At 44.7% G+C, this 17879-nt stretch overlaps 1 protein-coding gene across 2 annotated transcripts in view; it reads right to left on the reverse strand.

The window, feature by feature from the left end:
- FREM1 (FRAS1 related extracellular matrix 1) overlaps window positions 1–17879 on the reverse strand; it is a 303886-nt gene that overhangs the window by 197748 nt on the left and 88259 nt on the right. For both annotated transcript variants that reach the window (XM_029605792.1, XM_029605799.1), the window contains exons 14-15: window positions 3667–3760; window positions 1136–1388 (exon numbers count right to left, since the gene is read on the reverse strand). In XM_029605792.1, coding sequence (XP_029461652.1) covers window positions 1136–1388; window positions 3667–3760 — 347 coding nt within the window. The remainder of the gene's footprint in view (window positions 1–1135; window positions 1389–3666; window positions 3761–17879) is intronic.

The raw sequence follows: 17879 nt of genomic DNA on the forward strand, positions 1-17879 counted from the left end.
AGCATAAACATAGTTGGTGAGGGTTTTTAGTTATCCAGTTACATGAAGCCAGATAACGTTTGGCGGTTATATTCAGCAGGATGCCAATATGGGACAAGTTATCCGGCTACCTTTAGCCGGATAACTTGTCCACGCACCGGCCTACTGATTATGGACCTCATAGTGGTTGAGATATTGGCAAGTGTTTTCATCTTGCCCTAGTCTGAGCTGACCTCATGGCAGGAGCATGCTCACTGGGCTTCATCCTTCCCATATGTTGGTGATACAAGGACAGTGACTCTGTATGTCGGGAAAGGGATAATGAATGTCATCAATGCTGTGTTTAGTCTGATAATGTATTCCATGGTTCAGGACAGAGGCCGTCCCGAGATCCCACCTCAAAGGGACTTTATTTGCATCTTCAGAGTTATTAAGAGCCTCGGAACTGAACTGTTTTTAAACAGAGGGTGTGATTTATTTTATTCACCACAGTTGAGGAATATCTTTCTGCTGGAAATGTTTCAACGTGATTTGAGTCCCGTGCGCAGACCAGTTTAACTTTGGGTAGTAGTCACATGCCTTATAGGAGGGGATCACCCTAGAAATAAACATAGTGAACCACACATGTGGTTGGCATTCGGTGAAGGCAAGTGCAAGGTTATGTAGTCTCACAACATGACAAAGTTGCCTTGCTGCAACATCGCACCCCACCAATGGCTGTATTTTCAGTGCTTATATAAAATTAATCTGTCCTTTTCTAAAAGGCAAAGAAAAAACTGTGCTGAGGATAATACTAGAAGAATTGTCTCATACTTCTCATTCCACCATGTATCTGTTAGGTAAAAAAGAAGCTTTATTTTTAATAGAGGACAGGGTGACTTAAGTGCCAGAAAAAGTGGAGGGGTTAATCATTCAATAAGTAATGTTGTAGGATAACGTCTGCCAGCAAATCTTGTATAGCCCCTTGTACATGGATGGCTCCATTAAAATAAAAATTGTATTCATTATGTATTTTGATGATGGTAAATATATTCCTTAGTGCTATTCAGAAACAAGGTATCAGCTTATCTGGATTTACTCTGGTGTGATCCAACTAGCCACCCACACCAATGAACCCTGTGAGAGTCAAACCCATCCTTGACCTTGCCTCACATACTAGTGTGCTGGTATGTCACGATGCCTGAAACAACATCTGCTTGGGAGAATCGATCCACCATGGTGCCCCCTTTCTGTACCATCCCATAATAAGGCTGTCGAATGATAATGAACAGCAGCTTTGAGTCATCACTGTCCGCATCAGTGGCATAAAGGTACTGAGACGTAATGACAGCTTTCTCTCCTTCTGGACAATGTAGGTTTGGAAGAAGGTCAGCCTTCAGGATGGGGGGCTCATCATTTATGGGTAGTACCTAAGAAAAGCAAATACCAAACCCTGTCATTAAAGAAACATTCACACATTACCTAGCCATGACAAGGCATATAAAACATGCACTACTTAAAGAAAGAAGAGAGTACAAATCAGAAAAACCCAGTACTGCTGGAATACAAAACAAAAGCCTCTACATATGGAAGAATCCCAAAAGAATAGTAAAAGTAATTCATGAAAAGTGATCAGTGAAAATCTGGGTCATATACTTGAAGAGAGTAATTTTCAAAGGTATTTCCGTAAAGAATGTTGTTTATGCAAAAAAGGTCTTTTAACAAAATTGCACATCCAATATTTATTTATTATTTATTTATTTATTTTTAATTTTTTATATACCGAAGTTCTTGTAGGGACTACAAATCACTCCGGTTTACATAGAACAAAGAACTGCTCAACAGAGAGCGGAGCTTTACATGGAACTGTAGAACATATGGAACAGTATAACTGGTAGACAATTTAACATAATGATAACTTAAAATAATAGTTTAACTGGTAATAAATAAATAAATTATATTATTTAATATAAGCAGTATAACTATTTAACGTAGAAATAAATATTAACCAAAGCCAGATATATATATGAGATAAAGTGAATTTTGAACTCAAAGATAGTTGTCCTGTTGCAGGTTCTTAAAAGTTGTACTTGGTACAGTGTCCATAATTAAAGGGATACCTAGTGATAAGGAAGTCTGTCCTTATCACTAGGTATGCAGGTAAACGTACATGCCTATGTCTTGTTCGCGTGCAGGTTTACCTAGACTGAGCAAAGGTGCTCCTAGGGATAGAATTAGGAAGGGGTTTGGACTTGCATGCACACATTGGCATTTTAAAAATTATGGAGGTTGATTTTTAAAAGCATTTACATGTTTAAAATTGGATTTTACATGTGTAAATGCACTATGCCTATGTAAGAGGGCTTTTGAAAATTGCTACAATATATGCCATTGAATTGTCCATAGGATATTGCACTTAACGTGCATAAATGGCATTTTAGAATTGCTACGATAGTAAGTTACATTTACACGTGTAACTCCTTTTAAAATTACCACCTGTGTGCATACATTTTCAAGGAAAAAGTCAGCGCGCTTTTAACACGTGTGACTTGTGCAGCAGATTTAGAGTGATAACTTTAAAAGGAGACTTATGCAAGCGTCTGCTTTGAAAATTGGTGTAATTTATGCACTTGTTTGCGGGCTAAGTTATGTATGATGCTACAAAATTACCCTCAAAGTGCCTAATATCTTCTTAGAATGAACTCAGGTGGAGAAACAAAGAGGAAGACAACTGGACATATTGGTTGGGCCAACTGCTGTCAATTACTATGATGTTACGCAGAATGAGTTGGAATTTATTTTCCTTGCTAGTTTTCACCTTCAAGTCTTATTTTTTGTAGGATAATTATTCTTTTTTTCTCTACATATATGCCTGACTACCTATGACTATGAGATTACATTTAAATTCTGACCAGCAACAGTTGCAGGATCTCAGTGCGCTGCTGGTCCAAGGATCAGGGCAGGGGCTGAAAATCAGAACCCAGTCTACCCCAATAGCAGTAAACAACATTGGTCCCAATTTTTATATTATTTTCTCCTTGATCTGGCAGATCCCTCCTGTTCTTTTGGATTTCCATCTCAACTGGAACCACAACTGAGATCTGAAGTCATGATCCTTCATTTGCAACTACCTAGGAATTTCCCCCCTGTTTTGTATCCCCTTTCAACTCACTTTAGTTGAGTCACTGCTGCAACAGTTCCCGGCTGGGGGTCATGTGCCAGGGCTCCTTCCGGAACTGTGTAATCATGAGCCCTGAATCCGACCACCAGGGGTCACTGTTAAGTGATGAGTGGGACCCTCTCCCCCTAGGAACTATGAATGCTGCCTCTGCAACGTCCCCAGCTATTCCTGAAACCAAGGCGTGAAATACCTGAGCTGGCAATCAAACCACAAGGCAGCAGGGTGGCCCTTTCCTACATGGCATGTAACTACCGCTCCTGAGCTATCAGGTCGGTCTCTTTAATTATTCTAACATGGATACATTTTTCCTGTGGACAAGGATACATAAAAAAGATCAAAGGAGATGCAGCTGTCCATCACATTTGCTAACTTGTGGAGTGTAGTGACCAAAGTCAGAACTCAACAGGCAGAAAGGGTCCACTAGGATGATTCTTCCAAAGAAATGCTACAGCTGTCAGAAAGCACATGCTGTTTTATATTTCTACTTTATGTGCTACTCATAAGTTGTGATTTGAAACAGTGCTGACCTTGACTGTTAGGGTGAACTCCACAGAATTAACACCATCTGTGGCTGCACAGAAGATATCATCACGAAGAACCTCCGAGCCGTCATGCTGGTACCTGTGGGAATTGAGCTCCAAATTAGTCATGTCAGCTGAATTGACATTTTACAATGGAAAATGACAGAGTGTGCATCTTGATCATTGCTCTGTTGCAGCTGGAATTACCCTCATTTCTATGGAGTTGAAATAATTTCCATTTACCATGTACTACCACCTCCAGTCAACTGATTACTCATTGTCCAGCCACCTCGTTCACAAACAGTTGTGATTTGTAGAGATGTGAATCGTGTCCTCGATCGTCTTAACGATCGATTTCGGCTGGGAGGGGGAGGGAATCGTATTGTTGCCGTTTGGGTGTGTAAACTATCGTGAAAAATCGTTAAAATCGTGAGCCGGCACACTAAACCCCCCTAAAACCCACCCCGACCCTTTAAATTAAATCCCCCACCCTCCCGAACCCCCCCCCCAATGCTTTAAATTACCTGGGGATCCGGTGGTGGTCCAGAACGGCGGCGGTCCGGAACGGCCCCCTCAATAGAATCGTGTTGTCTTCAGCCGGCGCCATTTTTCAAAATGGCCGCCGCAAAATGGCGGCAGCCATAGACAAAAACGATTCGACGCAGGAGGTCGTTACGGACCCCCGCTGGACTTTTGGCAAGTCTTGTGGGGGTCAGGAGGCCCCCCCAAGCTGGCCAAAATTTTCCTGGGAGTCCAGCGGGGTTCCGGGAGCGATTTCTTGCCGCGAATCGTTTTCGTATGGAAAATGGCGCCGGCAGGAGATCAACTGCAGGAGGTCGTTCAGCGGGGGTTCCGGACCGCTGCTGAACGACCTCCTGCAGTCGATCTCCTGCCGGCGCCATTTTCCGTACGAAAACGATTCGCGGCAAGAAATCGCTCCCGGAACCCCGCTGGACTCCCAGGAAAATTTTGGCCAGCTTGGGGGGGCCTCCTGACCCCCACAAGACTTGCCAAAAGTCCAGCGGGGGTCCGGAACGACCTCCTGTGTCGAATCGTTTTTGTCTATGGCCGCCGCCATTTTGCGGCGGCCATTTTGAAAAATGGCGCCGGCTGAAGACAACACGATTCTATTGAGGGGGCCGTTCCGGACCGCCGCCGTTCTGGACCACCGCCGGATCCCCAGGTAATTTAAAGCATTGGGGGGGGATTCGGGAGGGTGGGGGATTTAATTTAAAGGGTCGGGGGTGGGTTTTAGGGGGTTTTAGTGTGCCGGTTTTTCTGCCCTCCCCCTTCCCTCGATTTACGATTTTTTAACGATAAATCGGGGGAATTGGTATTGTATCGTGGCCCTAACAATTTTTTGACGATTTAAAATATATCGGACGATATTTTAAATCGTCAAAAAACGATTCACATCCCTAGTGATTTGTTCCTTCCCTGTACAAAAATTAGGTTCATCTATAATATTACTATGTCTTCCCATCCCTTTTAATTAACTATTTCACTAAATTTTTCTCCATTACCCCTAAACTCATACTATAGACTAGAGAATCTTTACTCCTCCAGAACTGTCTCCTCCTGACTCCCAACACTAAACCTTTGGGGCAGTGGCAAGCCTTTCTGATTGGGTGGGGAAAGTCCAACCAAACTCCACCTCCAGCTTCCACTACCAATTTTTTTAAAACTAATTTCAAAAAATTTTAAATACAAACAAAAACCGCTCATACAGAAAAGTGATGTAACATCAACGGAGAAAGTGGACCCTTGTGACTGTGGTGTGATTGATGCAACCTAAGAACATAAGAACATAAGAACATGTCATACTGGGTCAGACCAAGGGTCCATCAAGCCCAGCATCCTGTTTCCAACAGTGGCCAATCCAGGCTATAAATTCCTGGCAAGTACCCAAAAACTAAATCTATCCCATGCTACTGATGCTAGTGATATCAGTGGCTATTTTCTAAGTCAACTTGATTAATAGCAGGTAATGGACTTCTACTCCAAGAACTTATCCAAACCTTTTTTAAACCCAGCTACTCTAACTGCACTAACCATGTCCCCTTGCAACAAATTCCAGAGTTTAATTGTGCGTTGAGTAAAAAAGAACTTTCTCTGATTAGTTTTAAATGTGCTACATGCTAACTTCATGGAGTGCCCCCTACTCCTTCTATTATCTGAAAGAGTAAATAACTGATTCACATTTATCCATTCTAGACCTCTCATGATTTTAAACACCTCTAACATATTCTCCCCTCAGCCGTCTCTTCTCGAAGCTGAACAGCCCTAACCTCTTTAGTCTTTCCTCATAGGGGAGCTATTTCATTCCCTTTATCATTTTGGTCGTCCTTCTCTGTACCTTCTCCATCGCAACTATATCTTTTTTAACATGCGGAAAACAGAATTGTACACAATATTAAAGGTATGATCTCACCATGGAGCGATACAGAGGCATTGGGACATTTTCCGTTTTATTCACTATTACTTTCCTAATAATTCCTAACATCCTGTTTGCTTTTTTGACTGCTGTGCCGACAATTTCAATATATTATCCACTATGATGCCTAGATCTCTTTCCTGGGTGGTAGCTCCTAATATGGAACCTAACATCGTGTAACTATAGCATAGGTTATTTTTCCCTATATGCATCACCTTGTACTTATCCACATGAAATTTCATCTGCCATTTGGATGCCCAATTTTCCAGTCTCACAAGGTCCTCCTGCAATTTATCACAATCCGCTTGTGATTTAACTACTCTGAATTATTTTTTGTCATCTGCAAATTTGATTACCTCACTCGTCGTATTCCTTTCCAGATCATTTATAAATATATTGAAAAGCACAGGTCCTAGTACAGATCCCTGAGGCACTTCACTACCCAGCCCCGTCCACTGAGAAAATTGTCCATTTATTTATTTATTTATTTAACTTTTAATATACCGACATTCATAGGGCATATCATGCCGGTTTACAAAAAACTGAAGCAGGTAGAAAATACAATGAACAAGGGTAGGGGAGAAGGGGAGCAGGCAAGAAAAAGGTGAGAGGTGGGCAGGGGAAGAGCAGCAAGAAAGAATAGGGCAGAAGGAGAGAGAGGAACAAACAACTTGATAAATATAATAAAAGGAACATAATTGTAACTGTTTTAAAATTATAAATTAAGGCGAAGTACCATTTAATCCTACTCTGTGTTTCCTGTCTTTTAACCAGTTTGTAATCCACGAAAGGACATCGCCACCTATCCCATGACTTTTTACATTTCCTAGAAGCCTCTCATGCGGAACTTTGTCAAATGTCTTCTGAAAATCCAAATACACTATATCTACCAATTCACCTTTATCTACATGTTTATTAACCCCTTTAAAAAAGTGAAGCAGATTTGTGAAGCAAGACTTGCCTTGGGTAAAGCCATGTCTGACTTTGTCCCTTTAAACCATGCCTTTCTATATGTTCTGTGATTTTGATATTTAGAACACTTTCCACTATTTATGTTGGCACTGAAGTCATGCTAACTGGTCTGTAGTTTCCAAGATCATCCCTAGTGTCCTTTTTAAATATTGGGATTACATTAGCCATACTCCAGTCTTCAGGCACAATGGATGATTTTAATAATAGGTTACAAATTTTTACTAATAGATCTGAAATTTCATTTTTTAGTTCCTTCAGAACCCTGAGGTGTGTACCATCCAGTCCAGGTGATTTACTCCTCTTCAGTTTGCCAATCAGGCCTATCACATCTTCTAGGTTTACCGTGGTTTGGTTCAGTCCATCTGAATCGTTACCGATGAAAACCTTCTCTGGAACGGGTATCTCCCCAACATACTCTTCAGTAAACACCGAAGCAAAGAAACTGTTTAATCTTTCCGCGATGGCCTTATCTTCTCTAAGTACCTCTTTAACCCCTCAATCATCTATCGGTCCAACTGACTCCCTCGCAGGCTTTCTGTTTTGGATATATTTTTTAAAGTTTTTACTGTGAGTTTTTGCCTCTACGGCCAACTTCTCTTCAAATTCTCTCTTAACCTGTCTTATCAATGTCTTACTTTTAGCTTGCCAACACGTATGCTTTATCCTATTGTCTTCTGTTGGAGCCTTCTTCCAATTTTTGAATGAAGAACCTTTGTCTAAAATAGTCTCTTTCTCCTCACCTTTTAACCATGCCGGTCATTGTTTTGCCTTCCTTCCACCTTTCTTAATGTGTGGAATACGTCTGGACTGTGCTTCTAGGATGGTATTTTTTAACAATGTCCATGCCGCTTGCACACTTTTTACCTTTGTAGCTGCTCTTTTTAGTTTTTTTCTATTTTTCTCATTTTAACAAAGCTTCCTCTTTGAAAGTTTAGCACTAAAGCTATGCATTTGCTTACTGTCCCCTTCCAGTCATTAATTCAAATCTGATGTTATGATCCTGCTCGTGGACCCCATCCTGCGGACAGGCTCTCACCTCTTTCCTTGACCGGCTCGTCCCTGCTGCCTCTCTTCACGGCCTTTGGCCGCTGACGGTATCCCTCGACGCGGCCAGCTGCTGTCGCTGCCGCTCTCCTCCCTCGTGGCTGGACCCGCCAACTCCGCCTCTGCAGGGAAGTCCCTGCTGGGATTTCCTCCTGCGGCGTGAGCCACTGCCGTCGGGCCTTCATCTTCATGGCAGATGCCGCATGCTGCCAGGCTTTCCTGCGGCTTGGAGCCTCCTCTGGCCTGTTCTCTCTTCCTCCACGTGGCAGAATGCCACCGCAGGCCTCAGCTCTGCCTACCTTCCTCCGGGGTCCCCTAGCCTCGGGCGTGTGCCTCCTCATTCCATTTAAAGGGCCAGAAGCAGGAAGAACCCTTTGGCACCACTGGATGATGTCCTCCGAGCTCTTCCTGGACCTGCCCTATATAAAAGCCCTTCTTCAGTTCCTCAGGGCCTTCGAATGGAGTTTAATCAGCTCCAGTGCATTCTCCAGCTTCCAAGGAGTTTCATCCTGTCCAGATAACTTCATGTTCCATGTTTTCTTGTTCTCGATGTCTCCGTCTGATGTTTCGGGTCTCGTCCCTCGTTGGACCTTCTTCGTGGTATGTTCCAGTCCTTGGCTTCCCTTCCTGAAGCCCTAGAGTTCCTCGTCTATGTCTAGATGTCCAGGTGTCTTCTCATGCAGATGTCCAGATATCCTCCCGCCCAGATGTCCATTTGTCCACCTGTTCTGATGTCCGGATGTCCACTCATCCTGAGTCCTCTCATCCAGATGTTCAGATGTCCAGATGTCCACTTGTTCAGATGTCCAGGTGTCCAGATGTCCAGATGCCCTTGCCTTCGGAGGTACCATTCTCTTGTGTACCGATCTCCTTCTTTCCTTATCTTGATCATGAAGAATCCGCAAGCAGCCTTGTCGTCCACCGGACTTTGTCTCCAGCCGTCCTTCGTGGGAGTAAATCTGTCTCATCTGTTGTCCGTCTTCAGGTGACTGGATTCCCCTTCTGGCAGGGTCTCTCTCAAGCACTGACCAGATCCTCTCCATCCTGTGCTTGTTCCGCTCCCCGCGTGGTCTGCAACCAGCCTCTCAGATTGTGTAGGGCACGCTACGGGATAGGGTAGTCTGTGACCAGTCTACATCGGGCTATGTAGGGAGCCATGAGGGACAGTTCCTCCCAAGTTCCAAGAGTCTTGTCTCTTCCAAGTTCCAAAGATTCTTGTCTCTTCCATGTTTCAAAGAGTCTCGTCTCTTCCATGTTCCAAGGGCTGATACCTCGAGTGTCCAAATAGGCACTCGATTCCACCTCCTGCACCATGGACTGATTCAATGCCATGATCCTGTCATCTGAATGCAGGCGGTCTGCTGTCGGGTAGGGTCGAGGAGATGTCTGCCAGGGGCAGCTCAAGGCAATCTTATGCCTGAGGTGAGGGATGAGATGATGCCCCCTGCCTACCCCCTCCCCCATCCCCTCTGCCCCCCTGCCCCCCTACGCCTTCATCTCTCCCTTTTTCAAACACACCCATACATTAACGCAGAATACAGATTGACCCTTACCTAATACAGAATAAGGGACTACAAATTAGAAACAGAAACATGCCAACAAAACTGAAATGGAAAGGCCGAGAAACCACACCGAACAAGGAAATTCTGAAGAAAGAGAAAAATACAAATATATAATGCACATTCCCAAAAATAGCATATGCCAGTCACTAAAATATCAAAATAAAATGGGTTAGGTTGTCTGATCTTATTTTTCTAACTGGCTGGTCCAGGCCCCTTTTTTCATGTTCCTCTTCTCCTTTTTTTCCCAATTCCTTTTTCAGGGTCTATTTTTCTATTTCTTCTTCTTCCCTTTCTCCCTCAAGCACACACTCACAGGCTCTCACTTTAACACACTGTCTTTCTCTCTCACAAACACACAAGAGATCTCACTCTCATATGCTGTCTCCATCTCACAGACACACACAGCTCTCATTCTCACATGCCGTCTTTCTTTCTCATGCACATACAGCCTTTTGCTCTCACACACAAGCATTCTCTTTCACATACACACCAATCGTGCCCAAGCCTACCCCTGGCCTGCGGCAGCCCTGCTGCTGGGCCTCCTTTTCTGGGCTGCTAAGGGATGGGATCCGTGGCAGCCCTGCTACAGGGCTATTTCTTTGGACACCTTAGAGGGCTAATTGTTGAACCATGGCCCACCCCATGGTCTCAGAAACGCTGACCAACCTCAGTCGGCCGACGTGACTCCTACTTCCTCTCTCTCTCTTACATTCACTCTCCAATACAAGCAAACTGTCTTTCTCATACATGTTCATATATGTACTTTCTCTCTTTCCCACATGCTATTACACACACATGCTATCCCACACACATGCTCGCCCCATGATCACACATAATGCTCTCTACCCCACAAAATCACAAACACATGATATTTTTCCTTCAAATGATCTCACACACATGCTCTCATACAAACACCCTCTCTCCCACATGGTCTCCTACACATATGCTCTTATATACATATTCTGTCTCTAGCCCCTTGATCATATACGCAAACCCATGTTCTCTCCCCCACATGATTACAAACATATGCTGTCTCTCCACATCACCCATACATGCTCTCTCCCACATGATCACACACACACACACACACACACACATGCTCTCTCTCCCCTCCACATGCTCACACACACTGATACATAAACTTTCATATACTCACACACACACATACACACACACACACTTTTTTTTTCTCTCCCCAGTCAGATGAAGTCAGTAGAAGCAGCTTCAGTTCTTATACCATCGTCATTGTGGAGAGGATGCTGCTCTTCTTTTGATTGGGCCCATGCTTCTCTTCGGCCATGTGCCCAGTTCCTGCGTCTCTTTGGCCATGAGACCCAATCTGCCTCTGCTGCTTCTCTCTTTAGCTACATGGCCCAGCCTGCTGCAGTTCCACTGCTCTTCGGCCAGGCAGCTCTTCCTGCTGCTGTTCCTCCTCTCTTCAGCCCACGGCCTGACCTGCCACTACACCTCCTCTCTTCAGCCGCCTGGTCCAGTCTGCCGCGGCTCCTCCTCTCTTCAGCCACATGGTCTCTTCTTCCATGAGATCAAATGTAGTGCCCTCTTGGAAGCAAGTGAGAAGGCTGCCAGGCATTTAGGGGGCAGTTTTTTCCACTCCAATATTTTGCTGCCTGAAGCGGCCGCCTCACCCTGCCTCATTATAGACCTGCCCCTGATGTCTGCCTTGGAAAAGCCGGTCATTCCCAAAACCAGCATTCTGTTGAGCCTTGCCTAAGTCCCCTTTGAAAGAGCCAGTCCAGAAACAGAGATATCCATGATCTTCTGCTCAAACAAGGGCCGAATGGGCTCTGAGGGGTAAGCCTACACTTTCCTTTTTCATTTAGAAGGCATGAGCAAGGAAGCAAACACAAAGCAGAGCACAGAAATGCCCTCGTTTCTTACTGTATGTTTACATTCTTTTTTACATACATTCTTCATATAAATCATGATTCATTCCCCAGTCCAACCAATAAAAGGTTTGATACTGGAAAACAAGACTTGATACTAGAAAATCAGACATAGTGGTAAGGAAGAAAACAACAAAAGCATAATTAATAGAAATGTCAATACTAAGCAACTATTCTGTATTGTATGGAGAGAGAGGAGATCATCAAGTACTAAGAGATTGATTTATTTGTTTGTTTTTCTATATGAAATCTATATGAAATATGAGATGAAATCAGAGAGCAAGAAAATGCGTCCTAAAGATATAGAAACAGTTCTAACTGTTTGGGCACCCCACTCACCTGATTATAAAGATCTTCCAAGCTCACTTTACCTTGCTATGTTGTCTGTACATATTACACCATACAGGCTTCAGAAAAAATGCAAGTATTAAGAAGAGAACTAGCAGTAAATCTGAAAGATTGAGATCATACTCAACATACCCTGGCTTAAGAGCGAGGTTCATTCTTGTCACCGTATATACCAGACAAACCCAATATAAATCCTGTGCCGCCAGTTCACTAAATATATATTCAGTATCAACAGAACACCCCACACCTTCAACATAGACACCTTCAAAATATTTTCCTCTACACCTCACCATACAATAAAATTCTAGTGTCATCTAAGTAACAATAACACAAACTCCCTCCACTACCAGGCACACTGTGAAATAATACAAAATCTTACAAACCGCCCCCCCCCCACGCCCCAAATACACACACATCACATATGTAGCAAAACTGCCATACCACAGCGGCACTAACTCACAAGACCCCCAAAACAGTAATCCTATCTATAAAAAGGCAGGACAGCAAATACTACACCAGGCCCTAGAACACCAATGCACTTCTTGTTGGGAAAACACAAAGAACAAGACTGCTACGGATCTCTACACGCTAGCAAAATACCTCAGCTCAGTCACACGCGCAGAACCTTCACCAAATACTGAATAGTTGACCACAAATTACAAATGGGCAGGCAAAAACTGAAATGGAAACCACAAGAAGCCAGACTGAGTATGCAGTGCAACACTGAAAAACTGACTCCCTGGGCACAGCAGCATCCCCCTTGCCCTGACCTCTAGTTTCTCAATTTCTATCCACCCCTCCTATCTGGGAGTGGGGAGAGCAGAGAAAAGAAAGGGAGGATGTAAGCAGAAGGAGAATCGGGGATTGGGGAAAAGGGAGAATTATCCCTACCTCTACTCTGGTCCTGCTGCCTTTCACCCCCCCCCCCCTCTCTAGCCTCTCTCTCACCCCCAATCCTGCAAGCTCTCTTTCACATACACAAGCCATTCCTCTGTACCCACTAGCTTGCAAGTCTGCACCCCATCAATTATTCCTCCCAACCAACTAGCCTTGCCACCAGTCAGCCTGTCCCCAGCCATTTCCTCCCCATCAGCCAGCCAGATTGCAGGCTAATTCCATAGTCACTATTAGTCAGCCATCCTCAAGTCCTGTTTCCAGCGCTCCCAGCTGGCCAGTCAGCCTCCAGTCCTTCCCCCCCCCCCCCCCCCTTCCCCCAGCCAGTCAGCCTCGACCTCCACCCCGCCCCCCCCCCCAAGCCAGCTTTAATCTTCCTCTCCTGCAGCCAGCCAGCATTCCTCCCTCACCAGCCAGCGGTCAGCGTCCAGCCCCATAGCCCCCCAGCACCAGCCAGTCTCCAGCCTCAGAGACTTCCCTCCTTCCCAGTCTGCCTGCCTTCCTTATCATGCAGTCTCCATCTGGAAGTGCTGATGATGCAAACACCACCTGACTGTCTGCACTCTCACAAGACCAACTTGAAAACGCAGAGCTGTGCTGTGTCAACTGGCAACAGGATTTCCATAGTGCAAGTAGGAGAGGTTTGGCAGGCCAGGGCCCAGGTAGCCCACCTTTTTTCAACTCCTATTTACTAGATAAAAGAAACATTAATCAGAATAAAAAATGTAACTATTTTTTTGTTGAACTACCTAAAACATACTAGCTGTCACAACTGCTCTAACTTACATTACTTAAGTGTGGATTTATCTACAAATGGCAGCAGGCAGCAACATCATCTTTCAGTATTATTATAAGAACATAAGAACATAAGATATGCCATACTGGGTCAGGCCAAGGGTCCATCAAGACCCACATCTTGTTTCGAATAATGACCAATCCAAGTCACAAGTACCTGGCAAGTACCCAAAGAAATACATCTCAAGCTACTATTGCTGATTCATTACTATAATAGCAGTTTATGGATTTTTCCTCTAGGAACTTATCCAAACCTTTTTTAAATCCAGTTACATTAACTGCTGTTATCACATCATCTGGCAATAAATTCCAGAGCTTAACTATGCGCTGAGTGAAAAAGAATTTTCTTTGATTTGTTTTAAATGAGCTACTTGCTAACTTGATGGGGTGCCCCCTGGTCCTTCTATTATCTGAGAGAGTAAATAACTGATTTACATTAACTTGTTCATGTCCTATCATTTTGTAGACTTCTATCAAATCCCCCCTCAGTCATCTCTTCTCCATACTGAACAGCTCTAACTTCGTTAGCCTTTCCTCATAGGGCAGCCATTCCATGCCCCTTATCATTTTGGTCGCCCTTCTCTGCACTTTCTCCAGTGCAGCTATATCTTTTTTGAGATGTGGTGACCAGAATTGCACACAGTATTCAAGGTGCGGTCTCACCATGGAGTGAAACAGAGGCATTATGACATTCTCCCTTTTAATTGTTATTCCCTTCCTAATAATTCCTAACATTCTATTTGCTTATTTAATCGCCACAGGATACTGAGCCGATTATTTCAATGCATTATCCACTATGACGCCTAGGTCTCTTCTCCCTAGGTAGTAACTCCTAAGAAAGAACCTAACATTGTGTAACTACAGCAAGGGTTATTTTTCCATATATACATCACTTTGCACTTGTCTACATTAAATTTTATCTTCCACTTGGAAGCCCAACCTTCCAGTCTCACAAAGTCCTCCTGCAATTCATCACAATTCACTTGAGATTTAACTACTCTACATAATTTTGTGTCATTCGCAAATTTGATCATCTCACTTGTCGTACCCCTTTCCAGATCATTTATAAATATACAAGCATTGAAACGCACAGCCATGTTGAATGCACTACGCACTGGCTCAACGTCTTTTTTTTTTTTTTTTTTTTTTCCTCTGGCTCGATTCCCTCCTCTCTCCTGTAATTATCTCTGCCGTTAACCCTTAACTGCCATCAAGTTCTAAACTTCAACACCAGTAAATGCATTCTCCAGTAATCAAATCAGTATTTTAACTTAACACTGTACATTAATTTGTTGTATAGTAGTCTTGTGCAGCATCTGTAAACCAAAATCTCTTCTTATTAGGGTTTAAAACAATTAAAAACAAAAAATCCCTGGTACATGTGCTTGCAATTCACAGATAGCAGTTACATACATTACAATCCTTAATTAATAATGGGGACTTCCAGTTCCCCATTTTGTGCGCCTGAGCCACCATTACGAGGGCGGCTCCCTCCACTAACTTCTTTGCCCACGACGGAGGATTCTCAATGACTGCAATCCAAGCAGTTATGTACGGTACATCCTCAGGGCAACCCGGATTCCCTTCTTCACTAACTATTTTCTGGACCCTCGTGGCCGTTTGGAAATCGAAAGTTCCTACCGGAGGCCAGTTTACACACAAACTGGGCCACCTATGGGTGCATCGTTGAATCATTCCGGGTTTAGTACATTTATGTCTATCGAACACTTCACTATAGTGTTCCGTCATGACTTTTAATGGAGTCGAACCGCCCCCTCCCATCAGGATAGAATTCACAGACAAAGGAGGGAAGGGAAGACGGATAGGTAAGGGGTCCGTATCCGTCAGACACAAAAGGGTCACTTTCACACAACAAGAAACCTATTCCCACTATCGTATGCGTTACTTCTTTTTCCTCTTTTTATGCGCGTGGCTTTCGGAATGCAATTCCTACCAAACCACCGCTTGGGGTGTGATCAAAGCCCCCTCGGTCCCCTCACGGATGGACCGGTTATTTGCTACTCTTTTAGCTATTCTTCACTTTTCCCATCATTCCCATAATACTCGCCTGCAGGGTTCTTCCGAACGTCATGAAAGCCTTCTTCCCAGATCACCAGCCCAAAGGTCTCAGAGGATCTCCGTGGAATGACCCCCTCAGATACCTGATCACTGAACTCAGCGGTGGCCACTCACCAGGCAAGTCTGGGGGATCACTCCGCCACAAAATCCCCTGGACCAACTGGGGGGCTAAAATAGCATCCCCGGTACCTCCTGGCTGAGGCTCGCCAAATGTAACCGTCTCTTTTTAGTCAGTAAGGAGGTCCAGACAACTGATCCGTAAAGATAGACTTTTATTGCCAGCAAGATGCAGCTAAGACAAAGGCTCAGTACAACTGCATGCCCCTCCCATTCAGGAGCAGACTCTTATGCACTTTACAGTTCTTATCTTTTACACATGCGTTCTAAGCATTGCTGAGCAAGCATATTCCGGCTGAAGGGGCTACTGACCCCCCTCCCTAGACACCCTGGAACTTTCGTGAAACTTCTCCCATGTTCTGCAGGAGAGGCTGCTGGGACTTGCAGTTCTGGAAAGGAATTCGCGAGTCTGCAGTAATACAGCCCATCACATAATACATCCATTGTTCTAATCTAGGTTACAGCAGTGAAAGCTTATCAGAGAATAAGAACAGCGAAGCCAAAAAATGAAAATGTGCAATGTGCTGACAGAGAGTTTCTCAATGTCCTAATTACAGCTGTATTGCAGACTGTAAGTAAACCCGTCATGAAGCAGGGAATTCTGGTACATGAAGTCCTTTGTCAGGTTGAAGCGTTCAGACCCCTTCAAAACGGGCTACATCCCTCTGTCTCTCACCTCCCCCTCATTCTCTCTCCCCTACCTCCCTCATTCTCTCTCCCCTACCTCCCTCCCACCCACTCACCCACTCCTCCCCAGCCTCCCTCTCCTCTCACTCAGTCCCTCCCTCCCACTCAGTCTCACTCACTCCCTCCCCCTCTCTCCCTCTCACTCACACTCAGTCCCACTCACTCTCCCTCAGTCCCACTCCCTCCCTCTCCCTCAGTCCCACTCCCTCCCTCCCTCTCCCTCAGTCCCACTCACTCCCTCCCTCTCCCTCAGTCCCGCTCACTCCCCCTCACTCAGTCCCTCCCCCTCACTCCCTCCCTCCCTCTCACTCAGTCACTCCCTCCCACTCTCTCTCTTCGTCCCTCCCACTTAGTCCGTCCCTCCCTCGCTATTGGCCGCTGCCGCTACCGCCGCCGCCCGCCACCGCCGCCCGCTACCGCTTCCGCTGCCGCCCGCTACCGCCGCCCGCCCCCGCTGCCGCTACCGCCACCGCCCACCACCGCTGCCGCTACCGCCGCCGCTGCCGCCCGCTACCGCCGCCGCTACCGCCCGCTGCCGCTGCTACCACCGCTGCCGCCATGTTTTTTGGTTTTTTTTGACGCTGCCTAAGACTGACGTGCTCGCCCGCACATGCGCAGTAGAGCTGCTCTCTACTGCGCATTTGCGGGCACGTCGGTCAAGCTTCATTTATCTAGTTAGATTAAAAAGCACTGGTCCAAGTATAGATCCCTGAGGCACTCCACTGTTTACCTTTTCCACTGTGAAAACTGACCATTTAATCCTACTCTCTGTTTCCTGTTTTTTAACCAGTTTGCAATCCAAAGAAGGACATCACTTCCTATCCCATGACTTTTTAGTTTTCTTAAAAGCCTTTCATGTGGGACTTTATCGAACAACTTCTGAAAATCCAAATACACCACATCTACGGGTATACCTTTGGGAAAATGTTTATTCACCCCTTCAAAAAATGTAGGAGATTTGTGAGGCAAGACTTCCCTTGGGTAAATCCATGTTGGCTGTGTCCCATCAAACTATGTTTATCTAGATGCTTTGTACTTTTATTCTTTATAACAGTGTCCACAATTTTTCCCTGCACTGAAGTCAGGCTCACTGGTCTATAGTTTCTTGGATCATCCCTGGATCCCTTTTTAAATAAAGGGTTACATTGGCCATCTTCCAATCTTCAGTTACAATGGATGATTTTAATGATAGGTTACAAATTAATTGAAATAGGTCTGAAATTTCATTTTTTAGTTCTTTCAAAACCATGGGTGTATACCATCCGGTCTAGGTGATTTACTACTCTTCAGTTTGTCAAACAGGCCTACCATACCTTCCAGGTTCACCATGATTTGGTTCAATTGATCTGAATCACAACTCTCCAACATCCTCTTCAGTGAACA

This window comes from Rhinatrema bivittatum, chromosome 1 (genome assembly GCF_901001135.1).
Source record: "Rhinatrema bivittatum chromosome 1, aRhiBiv1.1, whole genome shotgun sequence".
Taxonomy (NCBI): Eukaryota; Metazoa; Chordata; class Amphibia; order Gymnophiona; family Rhinatrematidae; genus Rhinatrema; species Rhinatrema bivittatum.